The sequence below is a fragment of the Lepisma saccharinum genome, chromosome 28 (assembly GCF_977018435.1).
Source record: "Lepisma saccharinum chromosome 28, izLepSacc3.1, whole genome shotgun sequence".
NCBI classification, from domain to species: domain Eukaryota; kingdom Metazoa; phylum Arthropoda; class Insecta; order Zygentoma; family Lepismatidae; genus Lepisma; species Lepisma saccharinum.
The window spans coordinates 25,280,639-25,305,296 of NC_139256.1; the positions used below are offsets into that span (position 1 = coordinate 25,280,639).

At 41.4% G+C, this 24,658-nt stretch overlaps 1 protein-coding gene across 1 annotated transcript; it reads right to left on the minus strand.

Annotated features, from left to right (window-relative positions):
* Positions 1-8,512: 8,512 nt before the first annotated feature.
* Positions 8,513-15,642, minus strand: LOC145980712 (uncharacterized). Its single transcript, XM_083113778.1, has 3 exons — positions 15,284-15,642; positions 13,419-13,599; positions 8,513-8,793 (listed from the first exon to the last, which is right to left on the minus strand). Exons 1-3 carry the CDS (start codon positions 15,575-15,577, stop codon positions 8,588-8,590), a joined length of 681 nt encoding a protein of 226 aa, XP_082969904.1. The 5' UTR covers positions 15,578-15,642; the 3' UTR covers positions 8,513-8,587.
* Positions 15,643-24,658: the final 9,016 nt, after the last annotated feature.

The following is a 24,658-nucleotide window of genomic DNA, read 5'->3' on the forward strand; positions in this document are numbered from 1 at the left end:
AAGTACTCCCCTGTGCTTTGTACCACGCCATGAAGGCGTATAGGAGGTGTGGAGTTAGGGTCCCTCATACTTTCTTGATCTCGGCCGAAGCTGGGGTTTCTGTGATCAGAGTATAATATAGTTTTAATTAGCTCTGCACTGAAATCCCAGAAGTGTCCCTTTGTTTATTTCATTACAATTTTTATATACCTGTCATCTTCAAATGCGAAGATGCGAAATATCAACTTTATATCACTACAATACCTAAGTAAATGCATTTTAATAAACCAGTTATGTATGGATAAAGCTACAGAATTATTCAATTGCTAATGAGTGGCTTATCCTATTTAGAAATCCTCGTTCCACACATAAATTTTGCCATATGATTCAGCCGAAAATGTCAACAGAATCTGCAGACGCAGCTGAAGTAAAGAAAAAAATACGTCACGAAGTATCCAGAAGACGATTTTTTTGTTAAGTTCGTTTTTAAGCCCACTTTTATGCTCAGATAGGTTAATCGGGACTAAGCCTACAGTTTAACGTGTAGTCCGAACCAGTTTGCATTGTGCTTTCACCAGAGGAGGGGGGGAGTCGAACAAAGGACCTCTTCATTTTTAATGCGGCAGCGTTATGCCATTGGGTAATAAATATACAGAAAGAACTCGCACCAAACGTGTCATTTTATCACCACAGAAGATGCATCCATTTTAAGAGGGTGATTGCCTGAGACAAATATTTGAGACTTTAATAATTAGCTGCCTTGCTTCACTAATGAAACGCTGTGCAATTGAAACTACCACCTCAACTTTCTAAGAGGTATGAACTAATGAAGCACCATTTTTGTAAGAGTAAGTTTTGGTTGATTTGTTTTATTTCAAGTCATTTCTCTGCTAATTTTGATAATGACGACGATAAGGTTCAATGGTGATTAGATGAAAGTAACGAAGGGGCGAAAACAAACACATGCCGACACTCAAAATACAATCCCTCATAAGTTATTACATTGACAGTGGTTCCAGGCGCCAGGGACTCGTTGCCCTGCAAGAATAAAGTTTCCAGGGTATGCTGCATAGGACAGAGGTTGACATTCTAGTGTGCTCGAAATGGTCATGCCATACAACCCAAGACATCTATGAAAAATGTATTACTGGTACGGTGATCAACTTCAATGAATTCCTTGTGTCCTAAATCATTTTGTTACCTCAAAAAATATGTTCATGTAACCATACGTGTATTATTTCTCCCGCATTAGTAACATGACTGTTCAGAAAATGAATAGCAACTTAGCTAATAATCTCTTCAATTCTGAACAGATTTTTCAATCTTACTTGTTTATTACATATGAGTGATATTTTTTTCAAAATAGCCTTTCAGTAGCCTAGGAATACTTCATGGACAATGAACAAAGAATTGGTTTTCCGTGTCTGTTTTAAATCATTCCTAATAAGACGTTCATTTTAATACAAACATTCAGTGGAGGCGATTAGGAGGAGCGGGAAGTGGGGGATGCAGTTCCCCAGCCACACTATGCCACTTTTTGCCCCCGCAGTATGGCCTCTTTATGCTAAGCCTTTTCTACCAAGAAAAGTATATTGTCCCTGCCCCTCAAACGTTGGCACCCAATCGCCGCTACTACAAATATTCACATAGATTTGTCAGTTGTACAAAACTTGTAAGCTAAGAAAAGTGACCTGCAAGGAGTAAGAAAACTCTTTCAGTCCAAAACTCATACGATGAAAATACTATGCTCAGGAACATGCATTTAAATTACGAGAAACTTCACGAATGTCTACCATCGCACTTCCTATCACTGTCGCCGAATACATAAAATCAAGTATGTGCCTTGTATTTGCAACACTAGCTTAAACCTAATCCACATTTATTTCACTGTATTAACATCCATGAAAGAATTAGATTAGAATGTATGGCTGCGCATGGGTAAACACTTCCTTGAAATAATTGTGTCCATCAGAGACATAGCAAAAGGAAATGGAATAAGATGCGAGAACAGATTAGAGAAGAATAAAGAGGAAAACAAGAAAGGAAAGGAAAAAGAAGTAAGAGGAAAATCGGGAGTGTAAGAGAGAGGAGATACATACGTCTTACATACACATATATACTATATATGGTCTTACATTTATACTGCCCACCCTAATCCAACAATATGGAGCTTCTGCCCACCCGGTCGAAAATTTCTGGCGCCGCCCCTGGTTGTTTGAGTTTCCTGTCAGTGCATCTACTGTCAATTCCAAAGAGACAGTGTTAAGCTACAGCCACACAGAGCACTACACACACCATGTTCGATATACGAAACCAAAAAAACTTCCTTTATTGACAATGTGACCACTGGTGTACGCAAGATTTTATTTCGAGAGGGGCTGAAATTGTAAAGGTGGATAGTGCATAGCTGCTTTCTATGGGGTGGCATACACACTAACATATTTCGTAAATATATAACTTTCCACTCTCAAAAATGATATTCAGTGGTCATTTTAAGGTCAGGGGTTGCATTTACCACTGGTTTACCTGAGTTATTGACCGCTTTTATTTGTAAATGTTGATTTAGCACCTTCGCTCCCTCGCCCCTCTGCGTGCGCCAGTGAGTGTGACTATAGTCCACGAATAGACTTGGTTAACGTCCAAGATCTGAAGAGAGCTGGCGCCACGAACGTGGGTGCGGATAAACAGCGGGCGAGTTGTTTTCGTCCAATCACACTCAATCTTCAGCCAATGGGCGCAGCTGTCATTCTACTCGTCTACTCCACGCGGAGTCTCAGTCACATGACTGCAGATACGCTGTTGCCGTACTTTGCAACTTCAATGTGGAGACCGTGGGAAGGCGGAGTGACACAGTAGCGTAGAGTAGATGTATGGCAACACTATGCGTTGAATGTGATTGTTGCAGCTGGTGGGCGCGCTCCGTGGACTTCAAAGCCAGCCTAGCCACATCCGGGTCTCACTTATTGCCCAAGTCTCTACTAACGTCTTCATCGCGTAATGCGTTCGTTCATATGCGGATACAGACTTTTCATCTTGGAGGGGCATACACACATTTTTGTATGTATGTGTGTATGTATACATGGGGCATTTCATTGTCACAGGTGGGACACAAGGACTACATTTTTTATATTAAAGTAACTATTCTACTGGTAGTTACGCAACGCAACATTTTTCTTACAGTTTCTGTGCAATGAAATACGAAACGGAACATTGATTAAACATTACTACCCTTAAAATACTTTCCCAGGTTTTTAGTTATATGTGAACAATTTGGTGTCACGGGTGGGACAGACGAAACACTACGTCTTCACTTAATAATACATTTATTTTAAGATCTGTGAATTGTCAAATAATGATAGGGATGTGACGAAGCTGACAATTTACCGATGCCGATGTACTCACCTATAATTTTTGGTACCGATACCGATGCCGATATTTAACCGATTCCGATACATAACATTATTAAACAGAAATGGGAGGTTATTTTCAGCATGATAAAAATAAATTTGCTATGTACATTTCCATTGCATATCATATGTATATACAAATACAGGGTGACAAGAAATAACCCGTACTAATGTTTGTGATCATAAATTTATTAAACCGAAACAATTGAGCAAAACAACAATGAAGAACAATGACATGGGACCTTAGGAACAAGATGTTCAGCCGGTTTCGAAGTGGCCTCCCTGGGCGGCGATACAGAGGTCCAAACGGGCTTTGAAATTTTGGGCGATGGGCCGCAGATCCTCAGGCGACAATCGGTTCCACTCATGACGTAGCGATTGCTTCAGCGACTCCAAACTGTGGTGGTGTTTAGCACATACCCTGGCCTCCAAAATCGACCAGACACTGTAGCCCATTGGGTTGAGATCCGGCGAGTAGGGCAGCCATTCCATCGATGCGATGAAGTCCGGAAAATGGGTTCCGCACCACGCTTGCGTCATTTTCGCCCTGTGGGCCAGAGCGGAGTCTTGCTGGAATGTCCATTGCATATCGCCGAAGTGCTGCTGGGCCCACGGAAGGACGACGTTCGAGGTGAACAGCTTCTCGTCTGTGAAGAGAATGCGCTCCCATTGCTGACCTGCGGCCCGGCGCTTCAGAGGGCGGCATCTTTTGAGTCGCAGGCGCTTGTTTTCGTCCTTGAGAAGCTGAACTTTTTGGAGCTTGTACACCTGTAGGTTGAGGTTCTTTCTCACTATTTGCCGCACCGATTCGCGGTTGATCTCGATCACACGGGCGACTTTTCTCATGGAGACCCTCGGATTTCGCTGAACTCGCTTTTTGATGATCTTGCGGTTCTGGGACGTGTTGACGGTAGGCTTTCTTCATCTTCCGGGACGGTCGCCTTCATGGCCGAGCTCCTTCCATCGCCGAACTTCGTCTGAGACTGTCACTTTTGGAACACCCAGCAAACGAACGATTTCACATCGATGCTTTCCTTGACGCCACAGTTCTAAAATTACACTGCGTTTGGTTGACATTCTCAAACACACAGAAAGTAATCGTTATGAAGCCGAAACAACAGGTACAGTTTCAAAAGACTATGGAGAATCCAATAACACAACAATTATTTGGCTACGGTACACTACATTCTTGGCAGGCTACGCCAAACTTTGTACGGGTTATTTCTTGTCACCCTGTATATTCTCAAGAGATGCGAATGTACATTTGCATCTACAAAATGTTATGTGAACCGTTAAGAATAACATGGATTCTCAAGAGATTTAACATTAGTACACAAGCAGTTCTTTGAAATGCAAAATGTTCCTGTTCTGCCAGATTCAACTTCAGAAACACGAGATTTGGAAGCACTTCAGGAAGTAACCTACTTCTTCTCTTATCTGAAATCTGTTCAGCAACACTGAACACTCAATCACTGAATACTGATGCAACAGGTATGCTCAAGTATTTTCTCAGGACTTGCTTCAGGTTTGAATATTCATTTTTGAATTTCCAATACAACAGCAGATCCTGGTTCAGCAATGTACTGTTTTATTTGCGATTTATAGTTAGGTTGATCCTCTGAATGAGTTTGCAATAATTTTATTACAAAAACTCCACAATAATGACGAATCATAACCAAATTTTCAATAAATCTTACAAAACTAAAATATAAAACTTATTAGAAGGTAAAACTCTAGTATAATCTGCAGGCTACCGGTTTAAATATAGGATTTTTGCCGATGCCGATACGATGTCGATGTGTCAATTTTTTTTACCGATTTTCGTACATCTGTAATAGGCTTCGGCACATCCCTAGATGAAAATAAATTATTTAAGACAATGAGAGAAGACACTTGAAAAAAGTGCGAATATAATCAAAATGTCCATCAGCTATTCATTGATTTCAAAAAATATGATTCGGTCAAAAGAGATAAATTATATAATATATTAGTAGAGTTTCAAATACCTAAGAAGCTTGTTAGTATGATAAAAGTATGCACCAGTGAAACAGAAAGTAAAATTCGTGTGGGTATTAATATGTCTGACAAATTTACAATTCATGATGGGTTAAAACAAGGAGATGCATTATATCCATTGCTCTTTAATTTTGCCTTAGAATATGCTATTAGGAAGGTAAAAGGAACTAAAGAAGGACTAAAATTAAATGGTGTGACTCAGTTGTTAGTATATGCAGATGATGTAGACTTATTAGGGGATGATATAAATACAATCAATTTTTCAAAACTGCTAAAGAGATAGGTTTGGAAGTTAACAAAGGGAAAACTAAATATATGCTTACAGGCCGAAACCAATTGTTAGGTAATAATCAAAATCTAATTATTGATAACAACTCGTTTGAACCAGTTTCCAAATTCAAATACTTAAGAGTAATATTAACAAGTGAAAATTATATTAAAGAGGAAATAAAAAGTAGGCTTAATTCAGGAAATGCGTGTTACTTCTCTCTTCATAATCTTTTGTCTTCTCGTTTAATACCTAAGAAACTAAAAGTTAAAATATACAAAAGAGTAATTTTGCCTGTAGTATTATATGATATGGGTGTGAAACTTGGTCCCTTACATTGAAAGAGGAACATAAATTGAGAGTATTTGAAAATAAGATCCTTAGGAAAATCTTTGGACCTAAAAGGGATGAGGAGACAGGTGAGTGGAGAAGGTTACATAATTTAGAAGTACGTAATTTGTATTCATGTCCAGATATTATTAGAATGATTAAATCAAGAAGACTTAGGTGGGCAGGCCATGTGGCACGAATGGGAGAGGAAAGATGAGTTCACAGGATTCTTGTTGGGAAACCTGGTGGTAAGAGATCTGCAGGAAGGCCAAGACGAAGATGGAGGGACAACGTTGAGATGGACCTAAAGGAAATCGGTAGGGATGGAAAAGAGTATATAGATCTTGCTCAAGATATGGACAGATGGAAGGCCTGTGTTGCTGCAGCCATGAACCTTCGGGTTTAAGAAGGATAGAGGGTTAGTTAGTTAGTTAGTTAGTTAGACAATGAGAGAAGGTACTTGGCCTTTGAATATTCTAGTGGAGTTGAGGGGGAAATGTAACAGATATAGGATAAATTTATTGTTTTCTTGGTGTCACGAGTGGGATACAATACAAAACACTAGTAAATCAAAACAAAACACAAGTAAATCAAAAATCAAAAAGTTAAAATAAACTAATATATTCTACTTTCTAACTTAATTACGTGTAATACTTGAAATATTCCAAAAGACAAATTTAGATTGTTCACTCAAAACATAGAATGAAGTTATAGCATTCCATTTGACTTTTAAAATTGAGGTTCAGGATGCACTTTCACATGTGTGCATGGGTGTCGGGAAGGGGGGGTCGAACGGGTCGGTTACCTCCCTGGAAATTGACATTGTTCATTTAAAGATACAAGAAAGTCGAAAGTTTGTTACTCTTATTGTTAAGAAAAGAAATAAAGTTCATTTAGTTAGTATTCGAAGAAAATAACCAAAGTAAAAATGCATTGGATGGAAAACATTGAGTGAAAAATACACGAACAAGGTTACATTCTACCATTTCATCCAAAGAATAAATGGTTCTGCAGTTTTCAAAATTCTAAGAATTACTGTTGTAGGTGAGAGGTCACACAAGAAACTTTATGAAAAAAGATCACCCTAACATTTAAAGCCTTTTCTTGAACGAGACGTGCAAAAGTTAATATCAAAATGCATTTTAGATAATAACTGGATATAGTGCAAAAGAAATAATAGAACATAGTTTTGCTGGTGATCACTCGTTTGTTGGATCGAGTCTCCACATTTATATAATAATAATAATAATTATTATTATTATTCCGAATAAAATTTATTTTGTTATTTTATAATATTTATTATTGTATAATAACATTTATAACCGTGGTAATAATACTTCTAATTTTTCTACTAATCAACTTTTATCATTTGCCCGACCCTCCCTGCAAAAATTTCTGGCGGAGTCCATGCATGTGTGCGGTGTAGTAACATTGTTCCCTTGAAATTAAGGCGTCCCGGATTGGATCGCCGATGGAAACACATAACGTGTCTCATGGATTCCACTTTAAACTTTTTTCAGGGTAAGATTACCATATGTTTTTTCCTTTGGGCTTCATGTGACGTCAGGATGCGCACAACCGCCATGTTTGCGGCAAATTGTACCACAATGCAACAGTTTGTGACGTAGGTGAAACACACATATACAGGACACGCACTGAACAGAATGTAAAGAAAAACAGCTATTATACACTGACGCAATACAGTGATATGTTTCGTTCCAATACATATTAAAATGTGATATTTGAACTTCCACAGGACACACTCAACTTCATCCAAAATGCGTAACATTTCAATAGACAAAACTATCAATATTTAGAACCAAGGTTCCTTAATTACTATGGGACGAAACAAACCTCTTGGCTGCTAACTGAAAGAACTGACGGTAGGTGGCAGGCTGTAATCTTTGTATTGAGTTGCGTCATTTATTGTAGGATATGGTTATTTGTAGAGAACTGAATTTATATATAGGAAAGATATATTTTATTTTCGTTACTTTTCTTTCTAGAGAAATATAGTTATTGGGATCGAACCTCCACTCATTTCTTCTTAAAATTCAGAGCATATAAGCTCTTAATAATATAAATTAAGTGTCACGGCAGAATAAGACAAATTTAATACATTTTCTTTTTTTCCGTTTTAAAACGTTGAATTGTTGCATGTTTGTTTCTGAGCTTTATTAGTATTATAAGGTTTTTCTCTCGTAGACAACATATTTGGGTACGTTCTTCGTTTTGGAGTCAGTTTCTAAAATACGGATATGGTTATATATCCTTCACATGGAGTATAAGCTGAGGATATAATTGTTTTCGAGAGGATAAATCAAAATTTTTAATATGGCGGAACATGACTTATGAACCTTTACTCTGAAGAAGATCTAATAAAAGTGTATTTTAAGTACACTTAAAATATAAATTTATAACATTAAACTTTGCAGGAAGAAACATTCCTGGTATAAATTAGACACATATGAAGACATTGTGAAAGCAATAGACGCACGAAATTGTTTTTAAATTTGTTTTATTTCATTTATTACATTCACAAGTTTCTCAACGATACGTTCACTTAAGCAACAAGGCATGTTTCAGGTCAACATTTGTTAGACCAAGTGGTAATTGTTTTAGCTCCTGTGTCCTTAAGGAAACCTGTGATGTATTCTTTGTCCTTGTTTGGATAAGGATTGTCCTGAGGGATAAGGACATAAGTAAGTTTCTGGTGTCTTTCATCACTTGTGCAAAGCATGATGATCAGGTAACTGTCTGGCTCTAATCTTGCTATTGATACGGTTATTGGCTCTGAAAAATTAAATTAGATAACGGTTGTAGAATGTAGTTTGAAGTACCCAAGAAAATAGTTATTTGTTTTAAATACACTAAAACCTCGTTAATCCGGACTGATGGGGAGACAAGTTGACCGGTTTAAAGTCCGGATTAACTGAAATAACCTAAAAGAACAGTAGAAAGTGCATTAAAACTCCGTTTATAGCAACAAAACACGTTTATTATGGTGTATTTAAGGAACATAGGCCTAAATACACTATACAGTACAGAACAAAGTCTGCGGGAAACAGAATTTCATCAGTGGTTGACTGCCTTTTCTTTGGGAAGTCCTCTTGTTGACTTCTAGCCACATTTAAAACCTTGCATTCTGCTTTATTTGCCTTTTGCCTGTTCGGATTAAGCAAAGTCCCGCTTATCGGGGTCCGGATTAACGAAGTTTTACTGTATAAGCTGGAAAATGTTACTTGAATAATGGCATACCATTGAAGCAAAATATCAGGGCCTCCCCCATGGCGTTGTGGTGTAGCCTTGTAATCAAGGGGTCCTGGGTTCGATACCCGGTGGAAGGTCATAGTGGTTCAGGTCCCACTTTAAACTGTAGGTCCAGTCGCGATTAGCCTATCAGTATGAAAAGTGCACTTAAAGAAAAAGTCAAGCAAAATTTCATGATTAGTATTCTGTGTTCTGTTTCAACTTATTAGTCCATGAGTTTGGGTTCAAAATTTCACTTATTGGTACCGTATAACGCCGCCGACCTTCAAAGATGAGGAATCAGCAGCCACGGGAGTTTAACAGGAAGCAAAAAAATAGCATTAACTCAAAGAACGGTTGGGTGCAGGATAGAACATGCACATCCGGCTAACGTTCGAAAATTTGAATCTCACTTACATAGATCGCGTGAAAAGTTCTCGGGGTCAGATATAGCTAGTTCGATTGTCTTAGAGTACGGAGTCATAGTCCGATTATCGATTGAGTTACCGCGAGGAGTTTAATTTCAGGGACCGTGCGTGCACAGGAGAACCGGCGGAGACGATCTTCACGTCTAGAACCAGAGGTAAGGAACATCCTTTTCTGTTACATCATGACCCTGCCAGTCCAGTCAAAGGAAGTGTTTTAAGCCTAAATGTTGTACGAGTTAACCTCATTTCTCAGGGGTGTTGCCCCATATAAACGTACCTCACATAAGCGAGTAGCTTTAGGTTAGCATAGCCTAGATCACGATCCCTAACAACCCTGCAGGGGTTTTATACGGTACCATCTGTTACTTGCCTGCCCCCCCCCCCTTACACACACACTTTACCTCCGTACTCGAGGTTCGGTGCACTTCACTTCGTAATCGGCTCTGATTTGTCTAGGGGTATCTTTCTTTGTACGACAATGTACGTGGGTTGCTACAAGTCAACATAATTATACAGGGTGGCTCAAAAAGTCACTTAACACCCTCAGTACAAGGCCACTGCGGCATGGAATGTGAAAATGGCGATTACCAATCATTGCCTGGCCAAGGGGGAACCACATTGACGCCACCCACACGGTCGGCGGCCATCTTGATGTCCACCATCTTGAATTCAACTTTAGAATTTTAAATGGTAACGGGGTCGTGCGACATATCAAAATGGGCTAGAATTTCACGAGAAATGCAATGGTGAAGGTTGTTTCGACGTATCTTTAACCAGTAAAAAGTTATGACTGAATTCTTGTACCAATTTGCTCCTTTTCGAGGTGTTAGAAAAATGCCTTAAAATTTGTTTAGCGCATCGGTAATGCATCGAGATCAAAGTGACGTCTATGGAGAGATGTTCGCATGCCATTGCACATTATTTTAATCGGATACATCCATGAAGAGCTGTGCATTATGAATGGTTGTCACGAACAATTTACAGTGTGACGCTTCCATTGAATTAAAAGTCCTTCACAGTGACAAGGCTAATGGTTATGTTCATAAGGAAGTTCATAAACAGAATATTCGATGATTTTTATCTGATAACCCATTTTCGACAGATCAAAGCTGAATGGTTAGTGTTGGTAAGTTAATGGTGTGACGTGCTGTGTGGAACACGATTGGTTAGTCAATTTTCCATCAACGGAACCTTAAATGCTTAGGGCTACTTGGATTTGTTAAATAAAAAGTTTTTTCATCCTTGTTTATGGAAGAAGGTACTTTTTACAGAGTTTTTTCAATAGGGAAGAACACCAGAACACTTATGGGAACGTTATGAACCAGTTTTTGTCCGAAGTTAGTTATCAGATAAAAAGCATCGAATATTCTGTTTATGAACTTCCTTCTGAACATAAACATTAGCCTTGTCACTGTGAAGGACTTTTAATTCAATGGAAGCGTCACACTGTAAATTGTTCGTGACAACCATTCATAATGCACAGCTCTTCATGGATGTATCCGATTAAAATCGTGTGCAATGGCATGCGAACTTCTCTCCATAGACGTCACTTTGATCTCGATGCATTACCGATGCGCTAAAGAAATTTTAAGGCATTTTTCTAACACCTCGAAAAGGAGCAAATTGGTACAAGAATTCAGTCATAACTTTTTACTGGTTAAAGATACGTCGAAAAAACCTTCACCATTGCATTTCTCGTGAAATTCTAGCCCATTTTGATATGTCGCACGACCCCGTTACCATTTAAAATTCTGAAGTTGAATTCAAGATGGTGGACATCAAGATGGCCGCCGACCGTGTGGGTGGCGTCAATGTGGTTCCCCCTTGGCCAGGCAATGATTGGTAATCGCCATTTTCACATTCCATGCCGCAGTGGCCTTGTACTGAGGGTGTTAAGTGACTTTTTGAGCCACCCTGTATAATTAACTACAAGAGACAACGGATAAGCTTTGCTAAACCTTATTGCTATAGGGGATAAATTACCTTGTCCAGCATCTGTGAAATTAAAAACTGAAATTTTGGATATTTTCTAAAAGTTTAATTAACGTAAAATTTGAATTATATACATGTCGTATCCGAACGTTTATTTCTCTAAATATCGGGCCAAAACTCTAATTTTGATGTTGGAAATCTCTATTGTTTGTGCCTGGATGCTTTACATTTCATGAGTTACATCGGGAGTACGCTTGTCACAAGGTAGACTCGCGTTACTCCAAGAAACGTCTTAACAGGCGCGAGGTCGCCCGACGTGTACATTTCTCAACCTCCACGGTGACAAGGCACTAGGCTGCCCGGCGCACCGTAATTACTTCAAAATAACATTCAGTACAAACTACCTTTTTTACCTGTAAACTGGACACCAAGGCACTAGCTTGCCCGGCAATCCAATCTCTTACAGCATCCGTTTCGGGAGACCTGTCCTCCGGTCCTAACTGACCGAAGCAAAAACAGCCTCTCCCTTCCAAGTCTCAGTTCCAACAGCCGACCTCCCCCACTCTCATCTGGGAGTTTATATATGTTTTGTTGGCGTCTGTTGCCAACGGCCCTTCTTTCAAAATTTTTAATCTTTAACAGCTAAACTGCCCGCCTTTTCCTCGAACAATCGAAACACGAAGAAAGAACAGAGAGCTACATGGTATTTATACATGGAATAATACGAACCTAAAAATGCATAATAAATTGATTTACACTAATCACACATATATATGTTTATACACTTGATTTCCCAATTAATTAATATATTAATATATATTTCAATAAGAAAAAAACACTGTTGCCCTGACACGGGGGCGGGTTAACACACCTGAGGTGGTAAGTTCTGGTAATGATTTTTGTTATGCTCCAGGTGTGAGGGAAATTTTCTGATATGATAATCTCAGCAGAGTGGTAGCTTAGCGGGAGTTATAACCACTTTTGTCTCCAGACCCCGTGAAACGCTTCTCGGACTTACAAAAATGGCTACTTTTTAGAAAGTACTTAATTTTGTGTAAGTACGTAGCTCGGAAAATGTTTTTTTATTAATGAAGTGATTATATGTGTGGGTGTGTAAAAAATTATCACAAATTTTTTTTTTTTTTTAAACAAAAAAAATATGGCTATTTTCAAGATAATTTTAACATGATTTTGAAACATATACAGTCACCGACAATAATAATGGAACACGTAGATCCTGAAACACTCGCTTCCCTGCAAAGCATTATGTGTGTTGCCTAACTCCACGGCGATGGTAGAAGTTGCTATTTAAACTTTATTGACGTACAGTTAGGCAACACACATATGCCATACAGGGTTGCGATTTCATGATCTAGATGCACTATTTCTATTTCTGCTGACTGTACAAGTATCCGGATCAGAAAAGGATCTATGTTTCAAACCATCACTTTGCACTCATTTCAAACAGTTTTCATTTCCTTCTCTGAAATCTTTTCAAGGAGTACAATTCGGATGAAAAAAATTAGGGGAAATACAGCGCCACTAGCAATGTTCACTATGGATAATAGTAATAATAATAATAGGGCCTTCCCGATAGCGCAGTAGTAGCGTCGTCGCCTTGTAATAAATGGGTCCTGGGTTCGATACCCAATGCAGGCACACGGTTGTTCGGATCCCACTTTAAAACTATAGGTCCAGTCCCGATTAGGCTTACTGTGCATAAAATAGACTTAAACACCAAATCAAGCAATCAATCAAATCACTATGGATAAGAGGATATATGAAATTAAGAACAGCTTTTCCCCTTACCATTATAGGATGGCAAGCAATGGAAGCCACCTTCTTCAAGAAGAGTGCAAGGCATTTCATATTCCATACCATTCTCTACAATAGCCTTCAACAAAATGGAAGTGGAATTTACTTTCTTGAAAGACATCGAAAAACACTCGAAACATTCAGTACTCATCCATGTGTCCCAGTTCCCTTGAATCTACAATACAAGAAAATGATTAAGCACAAAATTTTGTTAAAAATTAAAACTATAAAGACTAGCAGCTTCTCGTTCATCTAGATCTACAAAGAAAGTCAAATAAAAACCTTAAAAGTCCAATACAAATTGTACGACAGACTGTATACAGCTCAAATTTACATGAGGTATCGACTGTTCAATGCAACATTAATCAATTGATCTTCGAACAGCCATTTTTGTCATTTTAAAGATGGTGCCTCCTCTACACACTTGCACCAGTGAAGAGAAGTGGTTTCTTGTCCTCTGTCAGCTTAAAACTTACAGGAATTTCTCCTCAAATGAAAATTCAATATCTCCATGCATGCTTACCACACCAGCAAGTTTACTAATGGAGGAGAGAGCTCGACAATGGCCTCAGTTTGCAGGCAGATGGGTGATAAGGCCTTCGCAGTGGCTCATAAGTGATTGCACGTGGACCCCAAAGACTTGTTCTTCTTGAGGTATACAGGTACTAACAAGGTTGAAGATATATGAAGATCAGCAATAGATCTGTGCTAAAATGTAGCAAACATGTGCAGCCCTACATTCAGAAATCTACTCAATCAGAAACAAAAACAAATTAAGTTTTCCATTTGACTCTCCCTTGTACATAACAAAATGTATATTCCAACAATGTACTCAGTACTCAAATAATTGTTTAATGTAATTTGGTTGTACCGGGTGTTTCAACAGAAACGCATGATTTCAAATGGCATTTTGAAATATTTATTAGAACTACACAAAAGAAAAAGATACATAATCTGATAGAGAAAACCCAAAAGTTTAATGGAAAACATGTTCGAAATGTCCACCTTGGCGATTTATCATTTCGCTCACCCTGTTGCACATGTTGTCAAATACCTAAGAAAGGTTTGCACGACTAACTTGTGCGGTACACTGTTCGATGTTTGCTTTCAAATCATCTAGTGATCGCGTTCCTCGTTTGAAAACTTCCTGCTATAGGTAACCCCACAAGAAATAGTCACATGGATTTAAATCAGGCTTACTTGAAGGCCACTCTAAACCATTTTGAAAGACATGTGTGTAGCGATTTGAAATCACACGATTGTTGAATTTTGAGTGAAGGAAGGTCAGGACAGGTTCAGTTGTATGCGCCCTAGCTCCGTCTTGCTGGAAGCATTTCTGACGAATTGGACAACGTTTCCGACGAAGAGCAGGACACGTATTCTCCAACCTGAACCGTCGTTGGACAGAAACAAGAGAGCGTTACTCAATAGACCAGGTCACCAACTGAATCTTCTGCTGGAGTGATAGTCTCCTGTCCTCCATTACTGTACTACTGTACTAAAAACACCTGACAAACACAGATAGAAAAATAAATTAAATTAAATTTTAGACTTTTGTCAATTATAACATATACAAATTATTACTGTCAATATACTAAATATTTTTTTAGGGTCATTTGAAATCACGGCTTTTCTGTTGAAACACCCGTTAATACTTGGATAAGAATACTGGATATATAGATTAATACATAAGTACAGTGCACTCATTTATGACATTATGAACATTAACCAGAAAAAAATACACAATTCATTATTGGGTAAGTGGTAGGTATTTCCCTACCTCTTGCTTTCCACACACTCCTGGTTATTCAAGAATTTACCATAAAATTTGTGAATATAACGCTGTATATATAACAAACCTCGTCTAAGTCAACTTGCTGGTCATACTGCTTCACCACACTGCATGCTGAACTCTGCGTTTGAACCTCATCATTACTTTCTTCATCTTCTTCCTGTCTTTTGGAAACTTTCACTTCTCTCTTCAGAATAGATCGATGATGAAGTATGTCGTCCCCAAAAGGAGATAATTTTGATTCCCGTTTGAAAATGTCCCTGGTTTTGTGATTTGCCCTTTTCAGGAAACGAAGAGAAGAGGTTTCCTGAAATGAACTTAGAATGATGGCAACAGCAGTGATGCAAACTATGATATTCATGCTGGTAATTGTGTTCAAGACCTCAGTGTACTAACAGCTATGGAAGGTTTCTCAAACTTTTCTATTTTTCTGGGGGCATCACTGTTGCAGGAAGCACATGCTGGCAAACATTGATAGAGGTAATTGAACATAACATATCACTTGAAAACACTAAGCAAGCGTTTGACACCAAATATATCGTTTAAACTCAGGAAGTCATGCACCCAGACATGCATGGGTAAAATAGCTTTAAGATATCTCCTCTTGAAACAGGAAGTGAGATTTGATAGACGGGAATTATTGCAAAGGATAAATAAAATCATATCAGCCTCTGTATTGCAGTTAAAAGTTGACATTATTCTATATGGGACACTATAGCTCACCTTACTATTTCTTAAATGAACATTTTCGCAGTGGGTCACAACCCAGAATTCAGTATTGCCTTATGATTTTTCTTCAAAAATTATGTTTGATTATTGTTCTTCCTGTTTTTCTTTGTGCTTTGCCTTTATAAATCTCATCTGATTATTGACCACCTTCGTTGTTACGTTTTGTTTGCTCTTCATCGATTACCTTTGATTACTATTCAACCTTACTGTTTCTTTGTGCATGCCTTTATAACAATTGATCATTGTTAATCTTGTTAATTTTCTTAATTAATTGTATCTGATCATTTTGATCTTCATTATTTCTTTGTCTCCTTTATCAATTTCTTTGTGTTTCCTTCATCAATTTCATCTTTGTTGTTCATCTTCATTGTTTCTTCGCGCATTCTCATCATCAATTACATCTGATTCTTGTTCATCCTTATTATTTCTTTGTGCATTGTCTTTATAAAAATGTCTTCTGATTATTGTACACTTGTGCTTTTCGATGATTAATTGTATCCGGTCATTTTCATTACTTCTTTGTGTTTCCTTCCTCAATTGTATCTTTATTATTCATCTTCATTGTTTCTTCGCACTTTCTCTTCATCAACTAATTCGCGCTTTCTCTTCATCAACTACCTCTGATTCTTGTTCTTCCTTATTGTTTCTTTGTGCATTCCAATTATTGTTCATTGTAAAATAATTCAGGCAATTTGCTCCACATAATGTTCCCAAAGAAAAGAAAAGAAAGCAGTTCCATATCTTCAACATCACAGAAATATAGATATTGTAAAAGATCTTAAAAGAAATATCGAAGGTCACATCTATAAATAACGTGTCTGAATATAAATAAAAACCTGATAAATGATGCAGTTTTACTAAATTTTATATATTTTTGAAATCTTTGAAATTCTTTAACATTTGAAAATCCACCATTGCACAACAAGCTTTTCTGTGTCACAAATGACTGTAGTGACACCTAGTGCAGACAAATCTAAACAACGTTTACAGTGACATTTTCCTTCAAAGATTAAAGGGTTTCTCGTAATCTGTTCAACATAATTTATTACCAGGGTCGTCGCCACCGGGTGGGCATGGGTAAGCTCTAGCCCACCCTTCTTCCCACCAAAATAGCCAACAGAAGTTTTAGAGGATGATTCATAGAAAGATAGAAATATAAATAATGAGAGAGAAACAGAGAGATAAAGAAGAAAATGGAGAAATAGTAAATGAACGTAAAAAGGATGACTGTTAGAGAGAGAAGGGAGAAACAAAATCAAAGAGAGAGAGAGAAACGATAGAACAAAAGGAAAGAAAGAGACATACAGGAAGAAAGGAAAAGTGATCTAGAAAGGAGAGGAAGAAAGAATTAGAGGGACAAAGATAGGAAGGAGAATAATAGAAAATAGAGGAAGAAAGATATACAACTACTTTTCCCGCCCTTGAGCCGACCTCCGTGGCGGAGTGGTTAGCACTGGGCGCCACGACACGAGCCGTCCCATTGCATTATATCATCACTCTTCCTTATCTTCGCGATTACCATTCAAGTCTCATTTTAGCCTGCATTTCTGACCGGCAAGGGTAGGCAGAGTTTGGTATATTAAATCCACAATGTAAAAGATGAAATGTCTATTTTAGGTTTTTCTTGTTTTTGTGTCCCAAGTGTCTCGATCGAGATACCCAAATGCAGTGGTTAGAAGTAGCGCGCTAGTTGTAGCGTCGCTACTGTAGCTAGCTACAAAATTTGTAGCGGTAGCTGTAGCCGCGCTACATTTCTTAAATTGAAGTTGTAGCGGTAGTGAAGCTACAAAATTCCTGTAGTTGTAGCGACTCTTCTCTGCATTATGAGGAAACTTTTGAAAGTGACCACAGCATTAAAAAAATCGACATTAACGCTTACTTTTGGAGGAGGTTCATAAAGACAGACCGGAAAAGGGACTTCTCTCTTGCGTCTCTCAAGGGAAAAGTTTTGCCGACAAAGGAAGACGGGCTTTGTTGTTCTAAAGCAACGCTTTCACTCCGGCCTGGTAACTGCATTCGAAGGAAGCTTGTTTATCAGTATCCGATGTCAAAATGAAAGTTTTTCGTGAGGGCGCAAGCAGGGGGTGGGGGTGGGGGAGGGGGAAGACTGGTTGTTGAATCTGCGTTGAGAATGGAATTTCGAAGCGTGCTGATGGAAACCTTTGTTTTTTTAGCACAAGTGTCCACAAGTTGCAACACGGGTTACCCTGGATTGTCTAAAAATAGAACTTCAAGCAGCTACAAGAATCGGCGCTCATATTTCACTGCGTTCTAGCTTTTCGTTTGTGAATGTTGTGCGTAGCTGTCGTTTTGTGCCCTAGTGCGAGGACATTTTTTGGGTGAGTGACATATGTACGCTGAATGTGCATAAATTATATATCGTCTGAATCTGTGATTCATTCTGCGTACAACGGTATATCGTTCATATCTCCAAGGCAAATAGTCTCTGAGCTAAAGCCATTTCAAGGTACCACTGCATTTTGAAGATTGAATCAGTGGCGTGCCGACCATTCCTTTTGGGGGTACAACTCACGTTAAATTGGTCATATGATAATAATGCAAATATTTATGTGTTCCTTACATGTCAGCGATCAATTCCATGTGCATGTCGACACTGTCATGTATTTTTTGGGGGGGGGGGAGAGGGACCCCATTCCCCCCCCGAAATTTTAGAATTTTGAGAGTTAGCCCCCTCCCCACCGCCACATACACGCCGAATTTGCTTAAATTTCATATAGTCTGAATCTCTGGTTCATTCCGCGGACATTCTCTCTAGGACAATTAGCCTCCGATCTACACTCATTTAATTGAAACTCTGCATTTTTCTCAAAATCGGCTCGGGACCAAGGGAGTTACATGTGAAAATGGCCTTGGGACTCAAAAAGCTACGAAGTTTCATTTGTGTGTAGAGGTAGTGCCATCATATGGATATACAAAGGTGCCCGCAGAACTTCGAAGAGATTCATTACAAATGCCGATTCGGATTTTGCATGGTTGTGTTTACTTCTGATGCAGTTGTGATACGATTCCCAGCTCTACATCCAGAGTCTAAGCATCTTCAGATTATAATAATTTGGTCCAAATTGATACGTATTGAGAGACGGAGCAGTTGAGATCGATTGAGGTTCCAGAAGAGAAGACTATCAACAAGCCGGCCGAGATATACGTGATAAAAAGCTCGTAGAATTAATCAAAATCCGCTCAAAATGCTTCCTTGAAGAAAAGAAGGGAAGAGAGCTCTCTGAGATTCAAAAATCTAGATTTACGAATATCATTCAGAGTACTAAATAATTAATTCAAATACTTAAATGTTGTTATAGTGCAACAAAGTTTACGATTACCCGCAGCCGCTTCCATATGACAAGACGGAATTCGCAGAAAGAAGTGTCAGGCGAGGCAGATATATCTGACGCAGAAGCATGGGCTTCGGGTGCAGCCGCTTTCCTATGACAAGACGGAATCCGCAGAAAGAAGTCTAAGGCGAGGCAGATATATCCGACGCAGAAGAATTGGCTTCTGGTGCAGCCGCTTTCCTATGACAAGACGGAATCCGCAGAAAGAAGTCTCAGGTGAGGCAGATAAATCCGACGCAGAAGCATGGGCTTCTGTTGCAGCGCTTTCCTATGACAAGACGGAATCCGCAGAAAGAAGTCTAAGGCGAGGCAGATATATCCGACGCAGAAGAATTGGCTTCTGGTGCAGCCGCTTTCCTATGACAAGACGGAATCTGCAGAAAGAAGTCTCAGGTGAGGCAGATGAATCCGACGCAAAAGCATGGGCTTCTGTTGCAGCGCTTTCCTATGACAAGACGGAATCCGCAGAAAGAAGTCTCAGGCGAGGCAGATATATCCGACGCAGAAGCATGGGCTTCTGTTGCAGCCGCTTTCCTATGACAAGACGGAATCCGCAGAAAGAAGTCTCAGGCGAGGCAGATATATCCGACGCAGAAGCATGGGCTTCACGTGCAGCCGCTTTCCTATGACAAGACGGAATACGCAGAAAGAAGTCTCAGGCGAGGCAGATGAATCCGACGCAGAAGCATGGGCTTCTGTTGCAGCGCTTTCCTATGACAAGACGGAATCCGCAGAAAGAAGTCTCAGGCGAGGCAGATATATCCGACGCAGAAGCATGGGCTTCACGTGCAGCCGCTTTCCTATGTCAAGACGGAATCCGCAGAAAGAAGTCTCAGGCGAGGCAGATATATCCGACGCAGAAGCATGGGCTTCACGTGCAGCCGCTTTCCTATGACAAGACCGAATCCGCAGAAAGAAGTCTCAGGCGAGGCAGATATATCCGACGCAGAAGCATGGGCTTCTGTTGCAGCCGCTTTCCTATGACAAGACGGAAACCGCAGAAAGAAGTCTCTGGCGAGGCAGATATATCCCACGCGGAAGCATGGGCTTCTGTTGCAGCCGATTTCCTATGACAAGACGGAATCCGCAGAAAGAAGTCTCAGGCGAGGCAGATATATCCGACGCAGAGCATGGGCTTCACGTGCAGCCGCTTTCCTATGTCAAGACGGAATACGCAGAAACAAATCTCAGGCGAGGCAGATGAATCCGACGCAGAAGCATGGGCTTCTGTTGCAGCGCTTTCCTATGACAAGACGGAATCCGCAGAAAGAAGTCTCAGGCGAGGCAGATATATCCGACGCAGAAGCATGGGCTTCACGTGCAGCCGCTTTCCTATGTCAAGACGGAATACGCAGAAAGAAGTCTCAAGTGAGGCAGATGAATCCGATGCAGAAGCATGGGCTTCTGTTGCAGCGCTTTCCTATGACAAGACGGAATCCGCAGAAAGAAGTCTCAGGCGTGGCAGATATATCCGACGCAGAAGCATGGGCTTCACGTGCAGCCGCTTTGCTATGTCAAGACGGAATCCGCAGAAAGAAGTCTCAGGTGAGGCAGATGAATCCGACGCAGAAGCATGGGCTTCTGTTCCAGCGCTTTCCTATGACAAGACGGAATCCGCAGAAAGAAGTCTCAGGCGAGGCAGATATATCCGACGCAGAAGCATGGGCTTCACGTGCAGCCGCTTTCCTATGTCAAGACGGAATACGCAGAAAGAAGTCTCAGGTGAGGCAGATGAATCCGACGCAGAAGCATGGGCTTTTTTGCAGCGCTTTCGTATGGCAACACGGAATCCGCAGAAAGAAGTCTCAGGCGAGGCAGATATATCCGACGCAGAAGCATGGGCTTCTGTTGCAGCCGCTTTCCTATGACAAGACGGAATCCGCAGAAAGAAGTCTCAGGCGAGGCAGATATATCCGACGCAGTAGCATGGGCTTCACGTGCAGCCGCTTTCCTATATCAAGACGGAATACGCAGAAAGAAGTCTCAGGTGAGGCAGATGAATCCGACGCAGAAGCATGGGCTTCTGTTGCAGCGCTTTGCTATGAAAAGACGGAATCCGCAGAAAGAAGTCTCAGGCGAGGCAGATGAATCCGACGCAGAAGCATGGGCTTCTGTTGCAGCGCTTTCCTATGACAAGACGGAATCCGCAGAAAGAAGTCTCAGGCGAGGCAGATATATCCGACGCAGAAGCATGGGCTTGACGTGCAGCCGCTTTCCAATGTCAAGACGGAATACGCAGAAAGAAGTCTCAGGTGAGGCAGATGAATCCGACGCAGAAGCATGGGCTTCTGTTGCAGCGCTTTCCTATGACAAGACGGAATCCGCAGAAAGAAGTCTCAGGCGAGGCAGATATATCCGACGCAGAAGCATGGGCTTCTGTTGCAGTCGCTTTCCTATGACAAGACGGAATCCGCAGAAAGAAGTCTCAGGCGGGGCAGATATATCCGACGCAGAAGCATGGGCTTCACGTGCAGCCGCTTTCCTATGTCAAAACGGAATACGCAGAATGAAGTCTCAGGTGAGGCAGATGAATCCGACGCAGAAGCATGGGCTTCTGTTGCAGCGCTTTCCTATGCCAAGACGGAATCCGCAGAAAGAAGTCTCAGGCGAGGCAGATATATCCGACGCAGAAGCATGGGCATCACGTGCAGCCGCTTTCCTATGTCAAGACGGAATACGCAGAAAGAAGTCTCAGGTGAGACAGATGAAGCCGACGCAGAAGCATGGGCTTCTGTTGCAGCGCTTTCTTATGACAAGACGGAATCCGCAGAAAGAAGTCTCAGGCGAGGCAGATATATCCGACGCAGAAGAATTGGCTTCTGGTGCAGCCGCTTTAATATGACAAGACGGAATCCGCAGAAAGAAGTCTCAGGTGAGGCAGATGAATCCGTCGCAGAAGCATGGGCTTCTGTTGCAGCGCTTTCCTATGACGAGACGGAATCCGCAGAAAGAATTCTCAGGCGAGGCAGATATATCCGACGCAGAAGCATGGGCTTCTGTTGCAGCCGCTTTCCTATGACAAGACGGAATCCGCAGAAAGAAGTCTTAGGCGAGGCAGATATATCCGACGCAGAAGCATGGGCTTCACGTGCAGCCGCTTTCCTATGTCAAGACGGAATACGCAGAAACAAGTCTCAGGCGAGGCAGATGAATCCGACGCAGAAGCATGGGCTTCTGTTGCAGCCGCTTTCCTATGACAAGACGGAATCCGCAGAAAGAAGTCTCAGGCGAGGCAGATATATCCGACGCAGAAGCATGGGCTTCACGTGCAGCCGCTTTCCTATGTCAAGACGGAATACGCAGAAAGAAGTCTCAGGTGAGGCAGATGAATCCGACGCAGAAGCATGGGCTTCTGTTGCAGCTCTTTCCTATGACAAGACGGAATCCGCAGAAAGAAGTCTCAGGCGAGGCAGATATATCCGACGCAGAAGCATGGGCTTCACGTGCAGCCGCTTTCCTATGACAAGACGGAATCCGCAGAAAGAAGTCTCAGGCGAGGCAGATATATCCGACGCAGAAGCATGGGCTTCACGTGCAGCCGCTTTCCTATGTCAAGACGGAATACGCAGAAAGAAGTCTCAGGTGAGGCAGATGAATCCGACGCAGAAGCATGGGCTTCTGTTGCAGCGCTTTCTTATAACAAGACGGAATCCGCAGAAAGAAGTCTCAGGCGAGGCAGATATATCCGACGCAGAAGCATGGGCTTCTTTTGCAGCCGCTTTCCTATGTCAAGACGGAATCCGCAGAAAGAAGTCACAGGCGAGGCAGATATATCCGACGCAGAAGCATGGGCTTCACGTGCAGCCGCTTAACTATGTCAAGACGGAATACGAAGAAAGAAGTCTCAGGTGTGGCAGATGAATCCGACGCAGAAGCATGGGCTTCACGTGCAGCTCTTTCCTATGACAAGACGGAATCCGCAGAAAGAAGTCTCAGGCGAGGCAGATATATCCGACGCAGAAGCATGGGCTTCACGTGCAGCCGCTTTCCTATGACAAGACGGAATTCGCAGAAAGAAGTCTCAGGCGAGGCAGATATATCCGACGCAGAAGCATGGGCTTCACGTGCAGCCGCTTTCCTATGTCAAGACGGAATACGCAGAAAGAAGTCTCAGGTGAGGCAGATGAATCCGATGCAGAAGAATGGGCTTCTGTTGCAGCGCTTTCCTATGACAAGACGGAATCCGCAGAAAGAAGTCTCAGGCGAGGCAGATATATCCGACGCAGAAGCATGGGCTTCACGTGCAGCCGCTTTCCTATGTCAAGACGGAATACGCAGAAAGAAGTCTCATGTGAGGCAGATGAATCCGACGCAGAAGCATGGGCTTCTGTTGCAGCCGCTTTCCTATGTCAAGACGGAATACGCAAAAAGAAGTCTCAGGTGAGGCAGATGAATCCGACGCAGAAGCATGGGCTTCTGTTGCAGCGCTTTCCTATGACAAGACGGAATCCGCAGAAAGAAGTCTCAGGCGAGGCAGATATATCCGACGCAGAAGCATGGGCTTCACGTGCAGCCGCTTTCCTATGTCAAGACGGAATACGCAGAAAGAAGTCTCAGGTGAGGCAGATGAATCCGATGCAGAAGCATGGGCTTCTGTTGCAGCGCTTTCCTATGACAAGACGGAATCCGCAGAAAGAAGTCTCAGGCGAGGCAGATATATCCGACGCAGAAGCATGGGCTTCACGTGCAGCCGCTTTTCTATGTCAAGACGGAATACGCAGAAAGAAGTCTCAGGTGAGGCAGATGAATCCGACGCAGAAGCATGGGCTTCTGTTGCAGCGCTTTCCTATGACAAGACGGAATCCGCAGAAAGAAGTCTCAGGCGAGGCAGATTTATCCGACGCAGAAGCATGGGCTTCTGTTGCAGCCGCTTTCCTATGACAAGACGGAATCCGCAGAAAGAAGTCTCAGGCGAGGCAGATATATCCGACGCAGAAGCATGGGCTTCACGTGCAGCCGCTTTCCTATGTCAAGACGGAATACGCAGAAAGAAGTCTCATGTGAGGCAGATGAATCCGACGCAGAAGCATGGGCTTCTGTTGCAGCCGCTTTCCTATGTCAAGACGGAATACGCAAAAAGAAGTCTCAGGTGAGGCAGATGAATCCGATGCAGAAGCATGGGATCCTGTTGCAGCGCTTTCGTATGGCAACACGGAATCCGCAGAAAGAAGTCTCAGGCGAGGCAGATATATCCGACGCAGAAGCATGAGCTTCTGTTGCAGCGCTTTCCTATGACAAGACGGAATCCGCAGAAAGAAGTCTCAGGTGAGGCATATGAATCCGACGCAGAAGCATGGGCTTCTGTTGCAGCGCTTTCCTATGACAAGACGGAATACGCAGAAAGAAGTCTCAGGCGAGGC